At 43.1% G+C, this 23,874-nt stretch overlaps 1 protein-coding gene across 2 annotated transcripts in view; it reads right to left on the bottom strand.

Moving 5' to 3' along the window:
• The window catches only part of LOC120989397 (occludin-like), a 38,685-nt gene that overhangs the window by 10,367 nt on the left and 4,444 nt on the right, over window positions 1-23,874 (bottom strand). For both annotated transcript variants that reach the window (XM_040417472.1, XM_040417473.1), the window contains exons 2-3: window positions 20,858-21,586; window positions 20,617-20,778 (exon numbers count right to left, since the gene is read on the bottom strand). In XM_040417472.1, coding sequence (XP_040273406.1) covers window positions 20,617-20,778; window positions 20,858-21,571 — 876 coding nt within the window. In that variant the 5' untranslated portion in view covers window positions 21,572-21,586. The remainder of the gene's footprint in view (window positions 1-20,616; window positions 20,779-20,857; window positions 21,587-23,874) is intronic.

Raw genomic sequence — 23,874 nt, 5'->3', positions numbered from 1 at the left:
AAAAAATTAAAACCTCATAAAACTCATCAGGACATACAGTACAGACCAAATGTTTGGACACACCTTCTCATTCAAAGAGTTTTCTTTATTTTCATGACTATGAAAATTGTAGATTCACACTGAAGGCATCAAAACTATGAATTAACACATGTGGAATTATATACATAACAAACAAGTGTGAAACAACTGAAAATATGTCATATTCTAGGTTCTTCAAAGTAGCTACCTTTTGCTTTGATTACTGCTTTGCACACTCTTGGCATTCTCTTGATGAGGCTTTAAGAGGTAGTCCCCTGAAATGGTTTCAATTCACAGGAGTGCCCTGTCAGGTTTAATAAGTGGGATTTCTTGGCTATAAATGGGGTTGGACCATCAGTTGCGTTGAGGAGAAGTCAGGTGGATACACAGCTGATAGTCCTACTGAATAGTCTGTTAGAATTTGTATTATGGCAAGAAAAAAGCAGCTAAGTAAAGAAAAACGAGTGGCCATCATTACTTTAGGAAATGAAGGTCAGTCAGTCAGCCGAAAAAATTGGGAAAACTTTGAAAGTAAGGGCTATTTGACCATGAAGGAGAGTGATGGGGTGCTGCGCCAGATAAACTGGCCTCCACAGTCACCGGACCTGAACCCAATCGAGATGGTTTGGGGTGAGCTGGACCGCAGAGTGAAGGCAAAAGGGCCAACAAGTGCTAAGCATCGCTGGGAACTCCTTCAAGACTGTTGGAAGACCATTTCAGGTGACTACCTCTTGAAGCTCATCAAGAGAATGCCAAGAGTGTGCAAAGCAGTAATCAAAGCAAAAGGTGGCTACTTTGAAGAACCTAGAATATGACATATTTTCAGTTGTTTCACACTTGTTTGTTATGTATATAATTCCACATGTGTTAATCCATAGTTTTGATGCCTTCATAGTCATGAAAATAAAGAAAACTCTTTGAATGAGAAGGTGTGTCCAAACTTTTGGTCTGTACTGTACATATACATTGGTTAAGCTTCATTTCTTAAGAGAGAAACCCGTACTTACACCTTTTATGGTTCTATTATTGCTGTGTTTACATGCTGAATAAGATGCTGAGGGGGCGTATAACAATGCCTGAGCTCTCCCTCATGAATATTTGTGGGTATGAACAATCTGACCTTCCCCTCACCCTGCTCTGCACAACCTAAGTTTGCATTAAAAAAAAACTGTCACATGATCATCTCCTAGCTCACACAGGCAGATCTCCTGTCACATTGCAGATACAGCCACAGCTCAGGTACAGCCACAGCTCAGATACAGCCACAGCTCAGATACAGCCACTGCTCAGATACAGCCACAGCTCAGATACAGCCACAGCTCAGATACAGCCACAGCTCTATCTATAAGATGGACATATAACTGTATCTAAGCTATAGCTGTATCTAAGCTATAGCTGTATCTAAGCTATAGCTATATTATTCAGATATAGCTTCAATGCAGAGCTTGTTGGAAATGTTACTGTCCATGAAACACTAGGCAATAGTGACCACAATATAATTATATTCCCCCTGAACTACAGTATATAAGAAGCAAAATATGGCTTGTAGAGCAAAAATAATTAATTTTAAAGAGGTCAACTTCCCTGGGGTTGAGGGCAGCATTTCAGGGCATAGACTGGGAGCAGCAACTGTCACACAATAATATAGAGGATAAATGGAAATGCTTTAAATCCACATTGGGTAATTACACGGAAAAATGTATTCCAATAGTAACAAGTATAAACATCTAAAATGAAACGCCACATGGCTTATAGCTACTGTAAAAAAGGAAATATATAACAAAAAATTGGCAGTTAAAAAATACAAATCTGAGGTCCGCTTTAGCCTTTGAAATTTACAATGGGCTTAATAAAATCTGTAAAAAAGAGATACAATCTGCAAAAATACAAAATTAACAGCATAAATTATTATTTAAATACCCGTATTTATCGCTTTATAAGACACACCCGACGATAAGGACGCACCCCAGATTTTAGCGAGGAAAATATTTTTGATCAGACCTCATATCAGATCCTCAGATCAGACCCCCACAAATGTTAGGACATCATATCAGCCCTCCATGTCAGACGCCCAACAGACCTCAGAACAGCCCATTTTTTTTATCAGACCTCAGATCAGCCCTTTTCTTTTAAACCCCCATCAGCCATTTTTTAGACCCCCATCAGACCTCAGATCAGCCCTTTTCTTTTAGACCCCCATCAGACCCCCATCAGCCTTTTTCTTTTAGACCTTTATAAATTAAAAAAAACAAGCTCAGAACGCTGTTAATCAAGGGGAGGAGAGGTTGTTTTAGACATTGGTAGACGCTGTATAGTGGTGCTTGTACTGAAAAATCCTGCCTCCTGGAGCTCGAAATTGCCTGCCACCAAAGAAATAAAAGTACGATCAATAACCGTGGTGCCAACAGTGAGGAGAAAGATATTATTTTTAAACTGCAGGATCACCCCTACCATGCTATGTGCCTGGTTTAATAGGATTATAGGTGATCTGTTGACAGAGCCGCTTTAAGAATACCAAAAACCCACAAAGGGGACACACAGTATATATAATAACTTTATTAGACAATAATAAATTACAAACAATTAATACATTAGTTGAAATATGAGCAGCAATGCAAGTAGGCGCTGCGACAAGCAGCTCACCTGCTGTACCAAGAGAAGCAGATCCCCACAATCTAAGAATGCACACTTCAATGGTCAGTGAAGGGGCACTAGTAGCTGTAATATCACAAGGTAGTTCAAAAATTCACCCAAATATCCTAATGTTAAATTCCACTAATCCATAGGTCCAAACTGTGGGAGACTGAATGAATGAATAAAAAAGGATATGATATTATAATGAAAAAAATACCTTGGTAAACAGCCAATAGAGGGATCCGATCTCTGGACAGCCAATAGAGGCTCCGTCCTCCCACCTCATTACACACCCTCCAAGTCTTGATTGACAGGGCCAGGCAGCGTTCGCATCCTCCTGCCGCCCCTCTGCGCTGGGAAAATCTCACGCCGTTCAGTATTCGGCGCAGGCACGGTGAGGGAAGGATGCTCGCTGGCTGCCAGCTTCCTCACCGTGCCTGCGCCGAATACTGGATGACGCGAGATTTCCCCAGCGCATAAATAATCACAAGAATAGCCTAGTTAGGTGCAGCTGACATTAGCACATTAGCCAGTTTAATAGTGAAAATTCTAGTGACAGAATCCCTATAAACGAGGCATGGACTCATGGGACAGGGATGTAATATTACCATTTTACAAAGCTTTGATGCTCATGTTGTCTGGGATTCCCTGAAAGCTTACTTGAGGGGTATCCTTGTGCAGAAACTCTAGGAGATTTATTAAAGAAAAAAATGCAAGTAAGAAAAAAGTGGCTATTCTTGAGAAGGAGTTAACTACATACCCCACTGCAGAAGCTCAAGATAAATTAGGGCTGGCAAGGGAAGAGTATAGTAGGATATTAGTGAATAAAGCTCAACAAAGAGTCTTTTTTTGTGAACAAAAAAGCTTTGTAGAAACAGGGAAACCAAGTAAATATTTATCAGAGGTTGGCAGAAACCAAGACTCTCCTAATGAAATAACGAGTATAAGAACAAAGGGAGGAGTACTCACACGTGATGAGAAAATGATTGAAACTGAGATTATAGACTATTATTTTAGGCATAAGAAGATAGACTACTTTCTAGGGCAGACAGATTTAACCGCAGCCACGGAAATGCAAAGAGCAGAGTTAAAAGCTCGTATAGCAGTGGGAGAGTTAAAAGAAGCATTAGCTAGAATTAAAGGAAATACATCCTATGGGCATGATGGTCTTCCTTTTGAAGTCTATAGGAAATATGGAGATATGCTTATCCCTCTGCTATATCAAACCAGTAACGAATCGAGTAGGTATGGTTCTCTACCTCCATCCTTGTCTGAATCTGTAATTACTTTATTGCAAAAAGGGAAAAGATCCCCAATTAGTAGAATCTCATAGACCTATTTCATTATTAAATACAGACTTAAAGATATTTGCCAAATTATTAGCAAATAGGTTAAAAAAGATAACCCCTGAGTTGATACATCTGCGCAAAAATGAGCATACGTAGGTCCCTGTTGAATATTGTGAAAGAGTAACGGTGCCTGTCACGATTTTGGTGATCTGGCGGACGTGAGGCGCAAATCACAACCGGATTTGGAATGTACAAGTTTGAGAGACAACGCGTTTCGGGGTACGCATGACCCCTTTATCAAGTCTGGTGTGCTGCAGCTGCTGGTGCAGCTGATTTTTGCTGCTCGGTTACTGCTGCCCGGTCGCTGTTACTGCACTGTAGTACAACGCTTTGCCAGAGGTGAGTCAGGTGTGGCTGAGCGCTGTGGCTTGGCTATTGTACTTGGTGCGTGCAGTCAGGCAAAGCTTTAACAGTGGTGAGACTGATGTGGCTGGAGTCCTGTGGCCTGGCTTCTGCACGTGGTGCGTGCAGTCAGGACGCGCAGGGATTATTGTGAAAGGGGGGGGGGGGGGAAAGCTCCATCCTGCCACTAGATGCTGCTAAACCCTTTGACAGGATGGAGTGGTCCTACCTATAGAAGGTAATGGGAAAAATTTAATTGGTGAAAATTTTATAAACTGGACCAAAATTTAAATCAATGGGGAATAAACAATTAGTTTTAGTTTATATTAAAGGTACCAGACAATAATGCCCATTGTCACCCATGTTGTTTTCCATCTTCCTAGAACCTCTTGCTTGTAAAATTAGGGATGAGCATGAAATCCGAGGTTTTGGGGTAGAAGGAGAGAGGGACAAGATCAGCTTATATGTGGATGATATACAGAATTTTCTAAAATATATTAAACAGCCCCTTCCTAGAGTTATGAAGATAATTGATCACTTTGGGTTTCTATCATGTTTGAGATTGACCAAAGCAAATTACAACATCACCGGAAGATTTACTAGTATTTACTAGTAGTTTTGAATACCTGGGAGTAAATATATCAGCGAATATTAAAGATTATATCACTTTAAACCTCTCTCCAATCCTCAGTAAGCTAAGAACTAAAAATAGTGTATGGCAAAAACTACCACATAGAAGGGTGGATAGAATTGGCTTAGTCAAGATGGTAGTTCTCCCTTAAATATTATGTGCTCTGGCACCATGAATAATATGGGTAGAGGATTTTTTTTTAGGTTTCTTAAAAATATTATAGTTAATTAGAGTTAATATGGGAAAGGAAAAGAGTATGAATTAAACAAAAATATTTGTGACTGCCAGAAGACATGGGAGGACTATCATTACCTTTTTTTGTGGCCTCTCAATTAGAGTGGACCATCTCAGAAGCCAATAAAGGATTCCTTAGAGATTTAATAATCACCACAAAGGGTAAATTCTCAAATGTTTTTGAATTATTAGACTCAACCATTGACAACTAATGTCAATTAGAAATGTATGGTATGTGAAATGTTACAACGATCTTGGACATGGCTTAAAAAGATTTTCGGCATCAAGTATTATCTTGCATCAAGTATTTATCTGGCGAAATTTACAAGGATTCAGAACCACAAATTTTTGGTAGGGGTATTTACTTAATCTCACACTTATTTAAGGAGGGTCAGATTCGGTCACTGTCGAAATGAACACAGAGAAACAATGTTTAAATTTCGGTATCATCAGCTGGTACATGCATATGAATGTCCATAAATTGTAATAAATGTAAATGTATTCTTCGAGTACTATTAATAGCACAGATCATTAGTGCTAGGGAATGGGGCTCTGATAAATCCCTGCAATAAAGAGTGGGAATGCCTGCTGAATGAGGTTATTAGTTATGAGAAAATGTATTTTCTGGGCATAAATCAATTAAACATATGGAAAAAGATCTGGTAGCCTTGGTTGGGGGTAAATTCATAAACAGCAGTATGAAAAAAATATTTTTGGACAGGGTATGGGGGTCTAAAAAAAATTATGTGATTCATTTTGTATGTTAATCATGATGTAAACTGTATTTGATTCAATAAACATTATTTATAAAAAATAAAAAAAAAGCTTTGGTGCGTCCACATCTGGAATATGCTGTTCAGTTCTGGACACCAGTCCATAGAAAGGATCAGTGTCGGACTGGGGTGCCTAGGACCCACCAGTAAAATTAACTTTGGGGGCCCATAGTACGGATACATTTAAATATTACCTGCTCACACAGCAGCAAGATGCTACCAGATGATTGAATATGGGGGTCCATGCAGAAACTTTGAGAAGGTAGGTCCTGGGGAAAAGAGGACACTGGCAGTTTTCCTCTATACCTAGAAGTCATCTCAGCTTTGATTGTGTCTATAATAATAAACTGGCTAGTTTCCTTAATAATCTATCCTGTTTTTTATATGAACTTAGGCTGGTTGTGGTGCTGTACATTTAATATGTATGTAGTGCAGTAAGTCTACTGTGTTATGTGCCACTTGTGAAGGAGGTGGGAGACTAGGGGCCCACCTAGCTCAGGGGCCCACCGGGCAAATCCCCTGTACCCCTGTGGGTCATTTCGAGCCTGGAAAAGATGCTCTGGCGCTGGAAAAGTACAAAGGAGAGCAACTAAACTGATAAGGGCATGGAGGGTCTTAGTTATAAGAACTACATTTATTTAGTCTTGAGAAGAGACATCTAAAGGGGACATGATTAACCAATAAAAATATATAAATGGGCCATACAAAAAATACGGTGAAAAGCTGTTCCATGTAAATTCCCTTCAAAAGACAAGGGGGCACTGCCTCCGACTGGAGAAGAAAAAGTTCAATCTCCAGAAGCGTCAAAGCTTCTTTACTCTAAGAACTGTGAATCTGTGGAATAGACTACCTCAGGACGTGGTCACAACAGGAATAGTGGCAGTTTTAGAAAGGGCATAGATGAATTCTTAAAAGTGTAGAAATCTGGATTTCACTCCCTTTTATAAAATTTGAACACACCTATGCCTTGTTTGAACTTGATGGACTTCTGTCTTTTTTCAACCATATTAACTATGTAACTATGTAATTTTACCAGTGGTCCTTCAGAGATTTTCAGTGTACAGTATAACAGCAGATCTGCATGTCCTGTCAGATACCAACAGAACTAAAGGCCATACACATTAGTATTTTGTCAGCCGAACCTGTTGACAAATGGTTTGTTTTCCTAGGAGATAAGCAGCCGCCAGAAACTGTCTGGCAGCAGCTTTCTCCATTCTCCACACTGAATAAGCATACAGTTTCGGCTAAACTGAACATGTATATGAAAGCTGGGAGGGAGTCTGGAGCGATAGTTGTCACCCGTGTCAGCTACTGAATGTGTATAGATGCCTTAAGAGTAGAGATGGCCCGAACTATCCGACGGCGAACAGTTCCCGGCGAACATAGCTTGTTCGCGTTCGCCTCTGCCGGGCGAACACATGCGATGTTCGGTCCGCCCCCTATACATCATCATTGAGCAAACTTTGACCCTGTACCTCACAGTCAGCAGACACATTCCAGCCAATCAGCAGCATACCCTCCCTCCCAGACCCTCCCACCTCCTGCACAGCATCCATTTTAGATTCATTCTGAAGCTGCAGTCTTAGTGAGAGGCGGGAGACTGTAACTGCTGCTGATTTAATTGGAAATCGATAGCTAGGCTAGTGAATTCAGTGTCCACTCCAGTCCTGAAAGACTCATCTGATCTCTGCTGTAAGACAGCGTCCTGACAGCACCCCAAAAAGCCCTTTTTAGGGCTGCAACATTAGTCTGCTTTTTTTTTTTCCTTTATATACATATTGCAGTTGCCTGGCCTGCCTGTGTGTGAGGAGCTGCAGGCCCACAGACTGTAGTGTGCCCACTGCCAGTGCTCACCCCTGTCATTCCGTGTGGCACAGGACTTTGCTTAAAAAAAGGCACTTAATTTTACACTTTAATCTAAGGTTAGTTGCCTGCCAGTGTGTGTCAGGCTGACTTCCACTGACTGTAGTGTGCCCACTGCCAGTGCCCACCACTCATACCGGCTGGCACAGGACTTTGCATAAAAAAGGCATTAATTTTACACTTTAGTGTAATTCAGCTGCTTGCCTGCTGCTAGTGTGTGTCAGGGGCCGACTTCAACTGACTGTAGTGTGCCCACTGCCAGTGCCCACCCCTGTCATCCCGTGTGGCACAGGACTTTGCTTAAAAAAAAGGCACTTCATTTTTACACTTTAATCTAAGGTTAGTTGCCTGCCAGTGTGTGTCAGGCCGACTTCAACTGACTGTAGTGTGCCCACTGCCAGTGCCCACCCCTGTCATCCCGAGTGGCACAGGACTTTGCTTAAAAAATAGGCACTTAATTTTTACACTTTAATCTAAGGTTAGTTGCCTGCCAGTGTGTGTCAGGCTGACTTCCACTGACTGTAGTGTGCCCACTGCCAGTGCCCACCACTCATACCGGCTGGCACAGGACTTTGCATAAAAAAGGCATTTAATTTTTACACTTTAGTGTAATTTCAGCTGCTTGCCTGCTGCTAGTGTGTGTCAGGCCGACTTCAACTGACTGTAGTGTGCCCACTGCCAGTGCCCACCCCTGTCATACCGAGTGGCACAGGACTTTGCTTAAAAAATAGGCACTTAATTTTTACACTTTAATCTAAGGTTAGTTGCCTGCCAGTGTGTGTCAGGCTGACTTCCACTGACTGTAGTGTGCCCACTGCCAGTGCCCACCACTCATACCGGCTGGCACAGGACTTTGCTTAAAAAAGGCATTTAATTTTTACACTTTAATGTAATTTCAGCTGCTTGCCTGCTGCTAGTGTGTGTCAGGCCGACTTCAACTGACTGTAGTGTGCCCACTGCCAGTGCCCACCCCTGTCATACCGAGTGGCACAGGACTTTGCTTAAAAAATAGGCACTTAATTTTTACACTTTAATCTAAGGTTAGTTGCCTGCCAGTGTGTGTCAGGCTGACTTCCACTGACTGTAGTGTGCCCACTGCCAGTGCCCACCACTCATACCGGCTGGCACAGGACTTTGCATAAAAAAGGCATTTAATTTTTACACTTTAGTGTAATTTCAGCTGCTTGCCTGCTGCTAGTGTGTGTCAGGCCGACTTCAACTGACTGTAGTGTGCCCACTGCCAGTGCCAACCACTGATACCGGGTGGCACAGTAGCTTGCCGATAAATAAGGCATTTAATTTTTAGACAGTAGTCTAAATTCAGTTGCTTGCCTGCTGCCAGTGTGTGTCAGGCCCGCTCCACTGACTGTAGTGTGCCCACTGCCAGTGCCAACCACTGATACCGGGTGGCACAGTAGCTTGCCGATAAATAAGGCATTTAATTTTTAGACAGTAGTCTAAATTCAGTTGCTTGCCTGCTGCCAGTGTGTGTCAGGCCCTCTTCCACTGACTGTAGTGTGCCCACTGCCAGTGCCAACCACTGATACCGGGTGGCACAGTAGCTTGCCGATAAATAAGGCATTTAATTTTTACACTTTAGTGTAATTTCAGTTGCTTGCCTGCTGCCAGTGTGTGTCAGGCCCGCTTCCACTGACTGTAGTGTGCCCACTGCCAGTGCCAACCACTGATACCGGGTGGCACAGTAGCTTGCCGATAAATAAGGCATTTAATTTTTAGACAGTAGTCTAAATTCAGTTGCTTGCCTGCTGCCAGTCAGTGTGTCAGGCCCTCTTCCACTGACTGTAGTGTGCCCACTGCCAGTGCCAACCACTCATACCGGGTGGCACAGTAGCTTGCCGATAAATAAGGCATTTAATTTTTACACTTTAGTGTAATTTCAGTTGCTTGCCTGCTGCCAGTGTGTGTCAGGCCCGCTTCTACTGACTGTAGTGTGCCCACTGCCAGTGCCAACCACTGATACCGGGTGGCACAGTAGCTTGCCGATAAATAAGGCATTTAATTTTTACACTTTAGTGTAATTTCAGTTGCTTGCCTGCTGCCAGTGTGTGTCAGGCCCGCTTCCACTGACTGTAGTGTGCCCACTGCCAGTGCCAACCACTGATACCCGGTGGCACAGTAGCTTGCCGATAAATAAGGCATTTAATTTTTAGACAGTAGTCTAAATTCAGTTGCTTGCCTGCTGCCAGTCAGTGTGTCAGGCCCTCTTCCACTGACTGTAGTGTGCCCACTGCCAGTGCCAACCACTCATACCGGGTGGCACAGTAGCTTGCCGATAAATAAGGCATTTAATTTTTACACTTTAGTGTAATTTCAGTTGCTTGCCTGCTGCCAGTGTGTGTCAGGCCCGCTTCCACTGACTGTAGTGTGCCCACTGCCAGTGCCAACCACTGATACCGGGTGGCACAGTAGCTTGCCGATAAATAAGGCATTTAATTTTAGACAGTAGTCTAAATTCAGTTGCTTGCCTGCTGCCAGTCAGTGTGTCAGGCCCTCTTCCACTGACTGTAGTGTGCCCACTGCCAGTGCCAACCACTCATACCGGGTGGCACAGTAGCTTGCCGATAAATAAGGCATTTAATTTTTACACTTTAGTGTAATTTCAGTTGCTTGCCTGCTGCCAGTGTGTGTCAGGCCCGCTTCTACTGACTGTAGTGTGCCCACTGCCAGTGCCAACCACTCATACCGGGTGGCACAGTAGCTTGCCGATAAATAAGGCATTTAATTTTTACACTTAGTGTAATTTCAGTTGCTTGCCTGCTGCCAGTGTGTGTCAGGCCCGCTTCTACTGACTGTAGTGTGCCCACTGCCAGTGCCAACCACTGATACCGGGTGGCACAGTAGCTTGCCGATAAATAAGGCATTTAATTTTTAGACAGTAGTCTAAATTCAGTTGCTTGCCTGCTGCCAGTGTGTGTCAGGCCCGCTTCCACTGACTGTAGTGTGCCACTGCCAGTGCCAACCACTGATACCGGGTGGCACAGTAGCTTGTCGATAAATAAGGCATTTAATTTTTACACTTTAGTGTAATTTCAGTTGCTCGCCTGCTGCCAGTGTGTGTCAGGCCCGCTTCCACTGACTGTAGTGTGCCCACTGCCAGTGCCAACCACTGATACCGGGTGGCACAGTAGCTTGCCGATAAATAAGGCATTTAATTTTTAGACAGTAGTCTAAATTCAGTTGCTTGCCTGCTGCCAGTGTGTGTCAGGCCCTCTTCCACTGACTGTAGTGTGCCCACTGCCAGTGCCAACCATTCATACCGGGTGGCACAGTAGCTTGCCGATAAATAAGGCATTTAATTTTTACACTTTAGTGTAATTTCAGTTGCTTGCCTGCTGCCAGTGTGTGTCAGGCCCTCTTCCACTGACTGTAGTGTGCCCACTGCCAGTGCCAACCACTGATACCGGGTGGCACAGTAGCTTGCCGATAAATAAGGCATTTAATTTTTAGACAGTAGTCTAAATTCAGTTGCTTGCCTGCTGCCAGTGTGTGTCAGGCCCACTTCCACAGACTGTAGTGTGCCCACTGCCAGTGCCAACCACTCATACCGGGTGGCACAGTACCTAGCACGCGTAGTACCACTTATCTAAAAAAAAAATGACAGGCAGAGGCAGGCCACCCCGCAGGGGCCGTCGTGGTCGTGGTGCTGTGATTTCCACTGTCCCTGGAATAATGCCCAGTTTTCAGAGGCCACGTACCCTGAACCCGAAAAATTCAGAGGACGTAGTTGACTGGCTTAGACAGGACACCCAATCTTCAACAGCTTCCGCTAAGAACCTTGACGCACCATCCTCCTCCAACTCAGCTTCGGTCACCTGCTCTCAAGTTACCACGCACCCGCCCGTCGCCACTACCACCACAGCCACCACAGCCGCTTCACTTGATCCGTCAGAGGAGTTATTTACACATCAGTTGGATGCAATTAGTGATGCGCAACCATTATTGCCAGATGATGTAGATTACGGGGATATGTCTCAGTCAGGCAGGATTACACACATGGACGTACAGTGTGATGATGATGATGTTGTACCCGCTGCTGCTTCCTTTGCTGAGGTGTCAGATACAAGTGAAGCGGTTGATGATGACGATGTGTCCACGGATGCCACGTGGGTGCCTGCTCGAAGAGAAGAAGAGGGGGAAAGTTCTGAAGGGGAGACAGAGAGAATGAGGAGACGAGTTGGAAGCAGGGGGAGGTCGTCGCAAGGAGTTAGTGGCACAGTCAGACAGCATGTATCGGCACCTGGGGTCAGCCAGACAGCACGCCAGTCAACGCATGCTGTTGCCACCACTAGAATGCCGTCATTGCAAAGCTCAGCAGTGTGGCATTTTTTTTGTGTGTCTGCCTCTGATAAAAGCAATGCCATTTGCAACCTGTGCCAAAAGAAACTGAGTCGTGGGAAGTCCAACACCCACCTTGGTACAACTGCTTTGCGAAGGCACATGATCTCACATCACAAACGCCTATGGGATCAACACATGAGTACAAGCAGCACACAAACTCAAAGCCACCATGCTCCTCCTGGTCCTGCATCTTCAGCCACGTCAACCACTGCTGTCCTCCCTGCCCCCTCTCAACCACCCGCCACTCCATCTCTCACCTTCAGCAGTTCCTGCTCATCTGCCCACAGTCAGGTGTCTGTCAAGGACATGTTTGAGCATAAGAAGCCAATGTCACAAAGTCACCCCCTTGCCCGGCGACTGACAGCTGGCTTGACGGAACTCTTAGCCCGCCAGCTTTTACCATACCAGCTGGTAGAGTCTGAGGCCTTCAAAAAATTTGTCGCTATTGGGACACCACAGTGGAAGGTACCCGGACGAAATTTTTTTTCATAAAAGGCAATTCCTGATATGGGACGTAACAGGGATTAAACTGATGAGAATAATACTACAGAAAATACCACTCATATCGGTGGAGGGAGCCAGCGTTTTTTTAACCATCTCCCCGTTCAAAAAATCTATTTAATAAATGGCCCCCAGATTGGGGATGTTAGAGGGATTAAACTGATGAGAATAGTACTACAGAAAATACCACTCATATCGGGTGTGACAGTAAATTGCACGGCGCAGATGCAGTCACCGTGGTTTAAAACAGAGTGGAGGGAGCCAGCGTTTTTTTAACCATCTCCCCGTTCGAAAAATCTATTCAATAAATGGCACCCAGATTGGGGACGTTAGAGGGATTAAACTGATGAGAATAGTACTACAGAAAATACCACTCATATCGGGTGTGACAGTAAATTGCACGGCGCAGACGCAGTCACCGTGGTTTAAAACAGAGTGGAGGGAGCCAGGTTTTTTTTAACCATCTCCCCGTTCGAAAAATCTATTCAATAAATGGCACCCAGATTGGGGACGTTAGAGGGATTAAACTGATGAGAATAGTACTACAGAAAATACCACTCATATCGGGTGTGACAGTAAATTGCACGGCGCAGACGCAGTCACCGTGGATTAAAACAGAGTGGAGGGAGCCAGCGTTTTTTTAACCATCTCCCCGTCCGAAAAATCTGTTTAATAAATGGCCCCCAGATTGGGGAGTCGGGGACGTTAGAGGGATTAAACTGATGAGAATAGTACTACAGAAAATACCACTCATATCGGGTGTGACAGTAAATTGCACGGCGCAGACGCAGTCACCGTGGATAAAAACAAAGGGGAGGGAGCCAGCGTTTTTTTAACCATCTCCCCGTTCGAAAAATCAATTCAATTGACCTTCGGGGACCCTTGGTGTTGTACGTGGCTGGGTGGAGGAAGAAACCTTCAATGACATCACCGGGACGTGGCTAGCTTGGTATCCAACCTTGTGCAAATGGGGAGTTTGCGGTTGTGCAAATGAACTGTTTGCGGTGCATTAAAAGGGGAGTTTGGTCTGTCAATGTCTGTGATGCGGGCGTAACCCTTACACTACCTGATCGATACAACATCATACCTGATCGTATACACACACTGGATGTTTTAAAGCACGTTATTCCAAACAATTTAGGAATGTTAGTTGATTTATGCCCTTTATGGATTAAAACCCGACTCTGCGTCCACTACGTAATTTTCCATGGGAGTTTTGCCATAGATCCCCCTCCGGCATGCCACAGTCCAGGTGTTAGACCCCTTGAAACAACTTTCTCATCACTATTGTGGCCAGAAAGAGTCCCTGTGGGTTTTAAAATTCGCCTGTCTATTGAAGTCTATGGCGGTTCGCCCGGTTCGCCAGTTCGCGAACATTTGCGGAAGTTCGCGTTCGTGGTTCGCGAACTGAAAATTTTATGTTCGCGACATCACTACTTAAGAGTAAATGAACCTTTAGTCTGTCTGAAACCTACCACAACATTTCCTATTTCAGAAAATCATGGAATATTGAGGTCCGAATGCTGAGAATGGTGAGTCCACAGTGCCCTGGAACTGTGTTTGCTGTTCCCTGCAAAGCAGATGGCTAGGAGAGCCACTAAACAGGGTAAAACGGTAAATGCACTAAACCAGTGATGAAACTGTGGCAAAAAAAAACTAAATAAGATACATGTATGAATCTGATGTTGAAAATCTTCTGCTACTTATTAATATTTGTTAGAGGTTGCTAGTACAGACATTGTCCTGGTTTTCATTCTTTGTCAGAGTGAAATGTTGTGAACGGTATATCAGATTGTTCTGTAGCAAACAGGAGATTGTTTTCCCCCACCCTGATATAAGGTGTTAGTTTTGTGTGCTGTGCTGGCTCTTATTAGAGAGGGTGTTAATGAGTCACTAGACAGAAACTGGTACTATCAATGAGTAAATATGCATTTAGTAAGGGACTGGCAGTTGCGCAGAGCTAATAGCACCTGACATTGGTTGTTACACCTTTATAAAGTAAAATCATGTAGCTACTGTATTAATATTATACTATTATAGTAGTTAAATGAGAACTTGATTATGATGGTAGAAAACCAAAAAATAGAATGATAATTTATATAGCAAGTAAAGCCAATCTTGCCAACATTTGAATATTTTTACAAAGCATATTCCTTTTTTCATAGTATTGGAACAACTTATTAAAGGATTTGGCTAATCTTTACTAAGTGATGGCCTATCCTCAGGAGCAGCGCTGCAGCAACAAGCTCCCTCCACTACAACGTTGATGCAGATGCATGAAAAAAAAAAACAGACCATAGCAGTCTCAAAGCACTTAACGCAAAATCTATATATAAACTAGCAGATATATTTTTATCAAAAAAATATCTGTGCCTACCCACCACAACAAGGTGATCTCAACCTAGGTTGGATTAGTGTGATAGATATAGCTGAGTCTTCTCTTCCTCTCATTGGATGCCTGATGGCACGTAGAGGTAACAATTGTAGCAACACAGTATATGTGTGGGTTCCACTTTCCTGAATTTAGATGACCATATGGCATGGAGAGAGTTATTAAATAGAGTAGGATCCCATCTGGATTGAGGTCACCTTGCAATTGTGGGTGGGCACAGATATTTTCTGATCAAAATATGTTTGCTAAGAACCTCAAATGTATATATCATATCAAATAGGGTATACATGCTTTGAGAGTGCTGCTACATTGTGTTATTTTTCTTTAATTGTGGCCATCCACGTATCTATTTATTTATAATATTGTGCAGAATGTGTTTATCATTTTTGTGTCTTTTTTATCTTTGCAGGGTTAATGCTGGAGCCTAGAGAGATGGGTACCCATGAAGTATAAATCCCTCCTAGACCACCAAGGATGCCAACATTAAATTCTATCCTAGACCACCAAGTTTATTGCCATTACCCTTGTTGTATCATAGATTACCAAGGATTTATACATTAGCCCTTACAGTACTGGTAGACTTCTAGTGCAGTGGGCATTAACCTCTTTACTGCCTTCACTACACATTAATCCTTTGATGAAAAATAAAGTGCATTTTTTATATACAAAAATTTATATCAGATAGAGTGTTATTGATGCATAATGCTGTTTCTGTAAAATGGATCTCTAGGAACCTTGCTTGTTTAGTGTGATATATGAATGACTATATTTGTAGCAATAACATGATATTTATTTTCTCACCAGTGGTTAGTTACTTATAATTTATAATCAATCTACCTTTCTGTAATGCAAATAAGCAAATACATTTACTAAACCGAGAGCTGTGCTTATATTAGCAGTCAATCTGAACAGAATTTTATAATAAAGCATTAGAGAGGGACACAGCAGCCCAACAATTGGATAACACCGGAAGTGCATTTCATAATACATAAGATGAGGCTACAACTAAACAATACAAGTGGCAGTCACTAATCACACGTACTCCTATACTAAATAACTGAAAAGCAGCTAAACACCCAAGGGTAGAACCAGACATGGCAGCCTGAGAGACTACAGAGTGGACAATACAACTAAGTGGCAGTCACTCTTCACGTGTCCATATAGTGATCAACTAAAAAGCATTTAAACACGCATGGCTAGAACCAGACATGGCGATCTGCTGATATGACCATAATGCAGCTGAAAACCATACAGATGTTTATTGTCGACGGCAGTGCAGTTTTAGGGCACATCATGGCTGGGTTTTGACCACCATGTTTACTGTAACCCCAACGGTAAGGAAAATAAATGTCAGATAATGACTTGCATATTATTTTAGGTATTTAAGCCACCTTGGCATCCAATTAAACATCACCTTTTTTACAACTAACACTTTAAAAAGCACTTGTCACACTGAACAGGCATTCTCATTTATCAACAGTATGTCACAGAACTGGAGGAGCTGAGGGAGTAAGATTTGCATGTTATTCATTTCAAATTCTTGCTTATTCTGGGTTTAGAGGGCAGTGTTAATTGGCAGGTATCTTTGTATCCACACTCATATAGAGAAAGTTGTCTATGAGTACAGCTGCTTACTGGACTCCTAAGCCCATGATCAGCTATATATATTTTACTTAAAGTGTATCTCGAACTTTTAATATGTCAATGCAACATATTAAAGGTTTTGATCGGTTAGGGGCTAATTACTGAGACCCCCACTCATCACTAGAATGAGGAGAGAGAAACACTAGCATAACGCGCTCTCTTTCCTTGCTGCAGGTGACCAAATCAAGATGGGCACATATACTTTTTATTAAAGAGGACCTTTCACCGATTATAACACTATGTACTAACTATACAGACATGTAGAGCGGCGCCTGGGGATCTCACTGCACTTACTATTATCCCCGGGCGCCACTCCGTTTTCCCGTTATGCCCTTCGGTATCTCCGCTCACTAAGTTATGGTAGGCAGAGATTTCAGTCACTAAGTTATGGTAGGCGGAGTCTGCCCTTGTTCTGCTCTAGCGCTGGCCAATCGCAGCGCAGAGCTCACAGCCTGGGAGGTTATTTTCTCCCAGGCTGTCAGCTCTGCAATGCGATTGGCCAGCACTACAGAAGAACAAGGGCAGACTCCGCCTACTATAACATACCGGAGGGCATAGCGGGAGAACGGAGCGGCGCCCGGGGATAATAGTAAGTGCAGTGAGATCCCCAGGCGCCGCTCTACATGTCTGTATAGTTAGTACATAGTCCTCTTTAAGCCCATCTCCTGCAGACAATGTGCTATTCTAGTAATTGGTGGAGGTCTCAGCACTCAGACCCCCACTGATAAAAAGCTTCGATATGCTGCTTTTTCAAAGCTCAATGTCACTTGTTTCAGTTCCTCCTGCTCTATAACAAACCCATAACGTATTTTGGCGGGATTTTCAAGGTGACAAGTTTTTCATTAATACACTGCTCAAAAAAATAAAGGGAACACAAAAATAACACATCCTAGATCTGAATTAATTAAATATTCTTCTGAAATACTTTGTTCTTTACATAGTTCAATGTGCTGACAACAAAATCACACAAAAATTAAAAAATGGAAATCAAATTTTTCAACCCATGGAGGTCTGGATTTGGAGTCACACTCAAAATTAAAGTGGAAAAACACACTACAGGCTGATCCAACTTTGATGTAATGTCCTTAAAACAAGTCAAAATGAGGCTCAGTAGTGTGTGTGGCCTCCACGTGCCTGTATGACCTCCCTACATGTGCATGCTCCTGATGAGGTGGCGGACGGTCTCCTGAGGGATCTCCTCCCAGACCTGGACTAAAGCATCTGCCAACTCCTGGACAGTCGGTGGATAGAGCGAGACATGATGTCCCAGATGTGCTCAATTGGATTCAGGTCTGGGGAACGGGCGGGCCAGTCCATAGCATCAATGCCTTCGTCTTGCAGGAACTGCTGACACACTCCAGCCACATGAGGTCTAGCATTGTCTTGCATTAGGAGGAACCCAGGGCTAACCGCACCAGCATATGGTCTCACAAGGGGTCTGAGGATCTCATCTCGGTACCTAATGGCAGTCAGGCTACCTCTGGCGAGCACATGGAGGGCTGTGCGGCCCTCCAAAGAAATGCCACCCCACACCATTAATGACCCAATGCCAAACCGGTCATGCTGGAGGATGTTGCAGGCATCAGAACGTTCTCCACGGCATCTCCAGACTCTGTCACGTCTGTCACATGTGCTCAGTGTGAACCTGCTTTCATCTGTGAAGAGCACAGGGCGCCAGTGGCAAATTTGCCAATCTTGGTGTTCTCTGCCAAATGTCCTGCACGGTGTTGGGCTGTAAGCACAACCCCCACCTGTGGACGTCGGGCCCTCATATCACCCTCATGGAGTCTGTTTCTGACCATTTCAGCAGGCACATGCACATTTGTGGCCTGCTGGAGGTCATTTTGCAGGGCTCTGGCAGTGCTCCTCCTGTTCCTACTTGCACAAAGGTGGAGGTAGTGGTCCTGCTGCTGGGTTGTTGCCCTCCTACGGCCTCCTCCACGTCTCCTGATGTACTGGCCTGTCTCCTGGTAGCGCCTCCATGCTCTGGACACTACGCTGACAGACACAGCAAACCTTCTTGCCACAGCTCACATTGATGTGCCATCCTGGATAAGCTGCACTACCTGAGCCACTTGTGTGGGTTGTAGACTCCGTCTCATGCTACCACTAGAGTGAAAGCACCGCCAGCATTCAAAAGTGACCAAAACATCAGCCAGGAAGCATAGGAACTGAGAAGTGGTCTGTGATCACCACCTGCAGAACCACTCCTTTATTGGGGGTGTCTTGCTAATTGCCTATAATTTCCACCTGTTGTCTATCCCATTTACACAACAGCATGTGAAATTGATTGTCACTCAGTGTTGCTTCCTAAGTGGACAGTTTGATTTCACAGAAGTGTGATTGACTTGGAGTTACATTGTGTTGTTTAAGTGTTCCCTTTATTTTTTTGTGCAGTGTACTTGAACGATATTGTGTCTATAGTCAGCTGTGTCTGCACATGAAGGGACTACCTCAAGTAATCCCTATCTAAAAAAAATCCATATTCATCTATTACAATAATATAGTAGCAGATTGGCTAGATCTTATAAAGGAAGAAAAAAAGAAATGCTCAGTTTTGCAGAGAATATGTGCCCATTTTTCCGGCAGAAACTAGTACAACATACAGAGCCACTTTGGTAATTAATATTAATTCTCATTCTGCATTAAAATAAGTAATTTAGAAAGCAAATTTTTGGAGAAAAAGACAAGTCAATCAAAATCAATGTCATCGGGTTTACCATCTGAATTCTTATTGACCATACATTATTATGCAAATCATAATAAAAAAGCATACATCATTTTCAAGAACCAATTTTTTTACATATATAATACTAGCTCACCACCAATATTATAGCAATGTCTCTTTTGTTTCATCCCATCTCAGCTGAATTCGTACATGTTGAACCCTATCATTATGGGAACCTTGTCATGTGATCATCATTCTCACCAGTGTGTGCTGTGTATAGAATCTCCAATGTACTTCTATGAGATACAGCTTCACACTGCTCTCCATGCTTCCTGCTTTTATAAGCTGACAAGGAGAAAACTATCACAAGCAGGAGACAGAGGAGACAGTCTGAAGCTGCATTACCTAAGAATACATTGAGGCTCTGCAGTGGGATTGAGCAGACGTTCTACGTCACTGATTAATCATTTGTTGACCTTAGAGTGATGACACTTCACCCACTCAATGTCCGCAAAGCCAGAGGCATGATGGGGAATGTGGGATGCATTAGGGAAGCCATATCTGAAGAAGAATAGAGAACTAGAGAATTCTTCCAAAGATGCTTTTGCAGCAAGGATTCCATGGCAAATGGAATCAAGTCAGACTCTCTTGTGATCACCAGCAGAAGCAAATAAGTTGAGATCATGGAAAGGTTTAAGGTATCACAACTTGCTTTAGTCATATATGACTCCCTTATCTGAAAAATACCTATGACCCACACATATTCAATTGTATACTACATGGTTACAAACTGCATCCATAGGTTTCTGTTGTACAAAAAAAAAATCCATAGTATACCTTGTATTGCACTTCAAGACAAAACATAAAACAAGTAAAAGCAATCCAAACAATGAAGAACGACTGTGATAACACTGGAGAAAAAAACCTTTAACAAGTTAAACCTCTGATAGTAGTGGATCCATAATTATGGAGATTTATGAAAACTGGTGTGAAGGAAAAATGACTTAGTTGCCTATTAGCAACCAATCAGATTCCGCTTCACATTTCTCAGAGCTCCTTTGGAAAATGAAAGGTGGAATCTGATTGGATGCTATTGGCAACTAAGCCAAAACCATTTTTGATAACTCTCCTCCTGTGACTTTAGGAACATATAAATCCTAGGCAGAAGCAAAAGTTATTGTACAGGATGACTAATTTGTAGTTCTTACCCACTCCTCAACATTTGGCCCCTCCTGATATGTTTCAAAAGGCTTATCCCAGTAAATGTTTGGCTCCCCGAAACGCCAGATCTTACTTCTTGTCTTTTGGGCAAAGAAGGATATGACACATAGAAGGATGACTACAATAAAACCGCAGACTATAGCAATGGCCTGTGAAAGAGAAATGCAATACTTGATACTGTTGACTGCACATAAAAGTCAAAACATATTTTCTTTCCATCTTTCTTACCTCCTGTGGATCCACCATGCAGTAATGGTACAGGTACTGATTCATATAGCCTGCTCCAGATGACATTGGGCTGTAAATCTGGTTACACATTGCTAACATCTGACTGTAGTACATGTTGCCACCCATCTGTGCTCTTGGATTTACGCCAACAATATAGACAATGGAAGCAATAAGGTCCATCGTGGCTAAAATAGCACTCAGCACTACTATAATCAAAAAGAATTTACGAGACCGAGATCCATTTGCTTTAGTTACACTTGCAATAAATAACCCTAGCATGGCTATAAAAGTTAAAATGCTCATTCCCATCATAAAACCACTTGCAGCTTGGGGATTGGTCATCCCATAGCCAGAGCCGTAGCCATACCCATACATATTGTTATAACCACCTAGGTATCCACCCATTCCACCCATTCCACCCATTCCACCCATATATCCAAGCCCTCCATAATTATAAAACCACGATAATGTTGAGGCCACACAGGCAAAGATTGTCAAACACAGAAAAACAATAATGGCTTGTAGAATTCGGACAATGCCAGGAGGAGACTTCCACTTGTAGAAATGTTGTGGTGGCACATCTTCCATATAGAAGGAGTCAGGGTGGGTAGAGTTCATGTGGTAAGCGTATGATCCAGGACCATGGCTATGCTGCTGAATGTAAGTTGGTGGGCTGTAGTCTGGAGGGTTGTCGTAGCGCTTTTGGCTGTACATGTTGTGGGTTGTATCCTGTGGGAGAACAGTATAAAAATGAAAACTAGTACCCTAAAACTTAGTTAACACTGAGGATTTTCAGACAGGGTTTCAACGTGGATTCAGTGCTGAAAACCAGGCTGAATCTGCGCTAAAATTGCCTCTCACTGTTTTCAATGGGAGGCCCCACCACAGTTCATGCGACTGAGGGTTTCTGCCATGCTTTTTCAAGACTGTGCCAAGACTGTACAGGTCCATTCTTGGCATGGTTACCGTGCGGACCCCTCACAAAGTCTGCACAGGGTTTAGCTCCATTGAATGGAGCTATACCTAGAGTGGGTCCTCCATGTGGACCTAACCTTACTATTAGAAGTCTGTAGTTATTAGAATGGTCTCTCTCAATACTAGTTCCTCTGTCCGATTCCTCTTCTCTTCTTGGTTTTGTACCTTACTCTATTTTTAATCTTCTGTTGTGCCCCTTCTATTTGTCACAGTAGCCAGTGGTGTACCTCCAATAGAGGCATACTACGTAGCTGCTATGGGGCCCATAAGGAAAAGGGGCCTGCAGTGAACTAAAGGTCCCATCCCCTAATTACACTTATTACTGTCCAGCTCCAGTATATGATGTGTCAGAGTGGTTCTATCAAGGCAGAGATTGATCAATTATTTCGGCCGAGAAATTCACAGACAGATGCAGATAGATATGTCTGAGGAGATCTGGTTAGACCACCCCTAAGGACTTGATTTTATACATATCTCAATATAGGAGTTACAAGATAGTTAAGATGTTTACAGTACTATGTAGGACCTGTACATCTAGTATAGGAACTGCACAAAAAATTGTGTAGTTTCCAGGTTAGTTAGGAGCATCTGCCAGGACCTGTGATGACATCATCATCATTACAGGTCCTGTACATCTAGTAAAAGAACTGCACAGAGCATCATAATAGGTCCTTTAACCCCCAACAGCATGGAGAAGATCTGCAGGATGAGCTCTCCACTAAGACTACAATTAAGTGGTAAGAGGAGGTCCTCCACATTTCTCTTCATTTGCACCCCATTCCCTATTTTGACTTATATCTCACTCGTATATACAGATGCAACCAAGCTACAATTGATGGTTAACGTGTTAAGTAAAGAATGGCAAGAAAAAGATAACTAACTTTTCAATGGATTTAAATGCCTTTTGTCATGAGATAGCCAAGAAAACACTGTGCCATGTGTTATCAGAGTCAATTTTAGCTCGGCTACATCTGTATATAATACTGCAGACAGTTACAACCACTATTACCTCATGTACTCTACCTCACACAATAACCGTAATATATAACTGACCACATATTATCTATACACACTGCACTATTATACCTTGTACTTGTTACATCAGTACACTGATTTATAATATATATATATATATATATACACTACATCTATTATACAGGTATGTAGTATACCTAGCAGTGTACTGATATGTGAGGCACAAGGTATAATAGATGCAGTGTGTACAGATACATATTATATACAACAGCATACTGATATATGAGGTAGAAAGTACAATAGATACAGTGTGTTAAAGAGGACCTTTCATGTTTTTTTTTTAGTTTAGATAAATACCTTTACTTGCGGGGATTCCCCCCCCGCTGATGCTGCCACCCTGCCTCCTGTTTTTTTCAAATACCGCTCCTACGCCCTCCTGTAGTTTTCCCGTTCAGTATATAAATACTGAGCATCGGTACAGGGAGGAGGAGGCCCCAGGGCTTCTCAATGGTGAGATTTTTTTTCTCCCTGGCTGTGACGCTCTCTGGAAAAAAAGAGCGAAGCGCGCAGAAAGCTGGCGCATGCGCGATTCCCCTGGATGAGGCTGCTGCCAGGACACTGTGCGGGCCTGGACGTGTGTATCAAGGGTGCATACGCACTGGGGAAAAAAAAAGCTGAGGAGAGGCTTGAATAATTAACAGCGGCTTGGCTCCAACGGCCGGAGGGACAGCCCCTTGGGCTCCTTATGAAGGCAATTAGCATATGCATAAAAGCGATTTTTAGTAAAAATCAAAAGACAGGTGGGGTAAGACTAGTATATTTTTATCTAGTGCAAGGAGACTGATATGATGATCTGAAAAGCTCTGTAGCTAAAATCTGGCTGAGAAAATCCCTTTAACAGTGAGTTTCACAGCACCCCATTCCCTTGACATTAACCTCCTCAGGGGCCCGCCCCCTTAACATTTACCTATACAGAACCTCACCCCTTAACAATGACCTCCATAGGGGACCGTCCCCTTATCTGGACCTCCACTGTTCCCTGCTCCCTTAACAGAGGCCTCCATAGC

Source organism: Bufo bufo, chromosome 2 (assembly GCF_905171765.1).
Source record: "Bufo bufo chromosome 2, aBufBuf1.1, whole genome shotgun sequence".
NCBI classification, from domain to species: Eukaryota; Metazoa; Chordata; class Amphibia; order Anura; family Bufonidae; genus Bufo; species Bufo bufo.
This window is presented reverse-complemented; position numbering and strand designations above follow the sequence as displayed.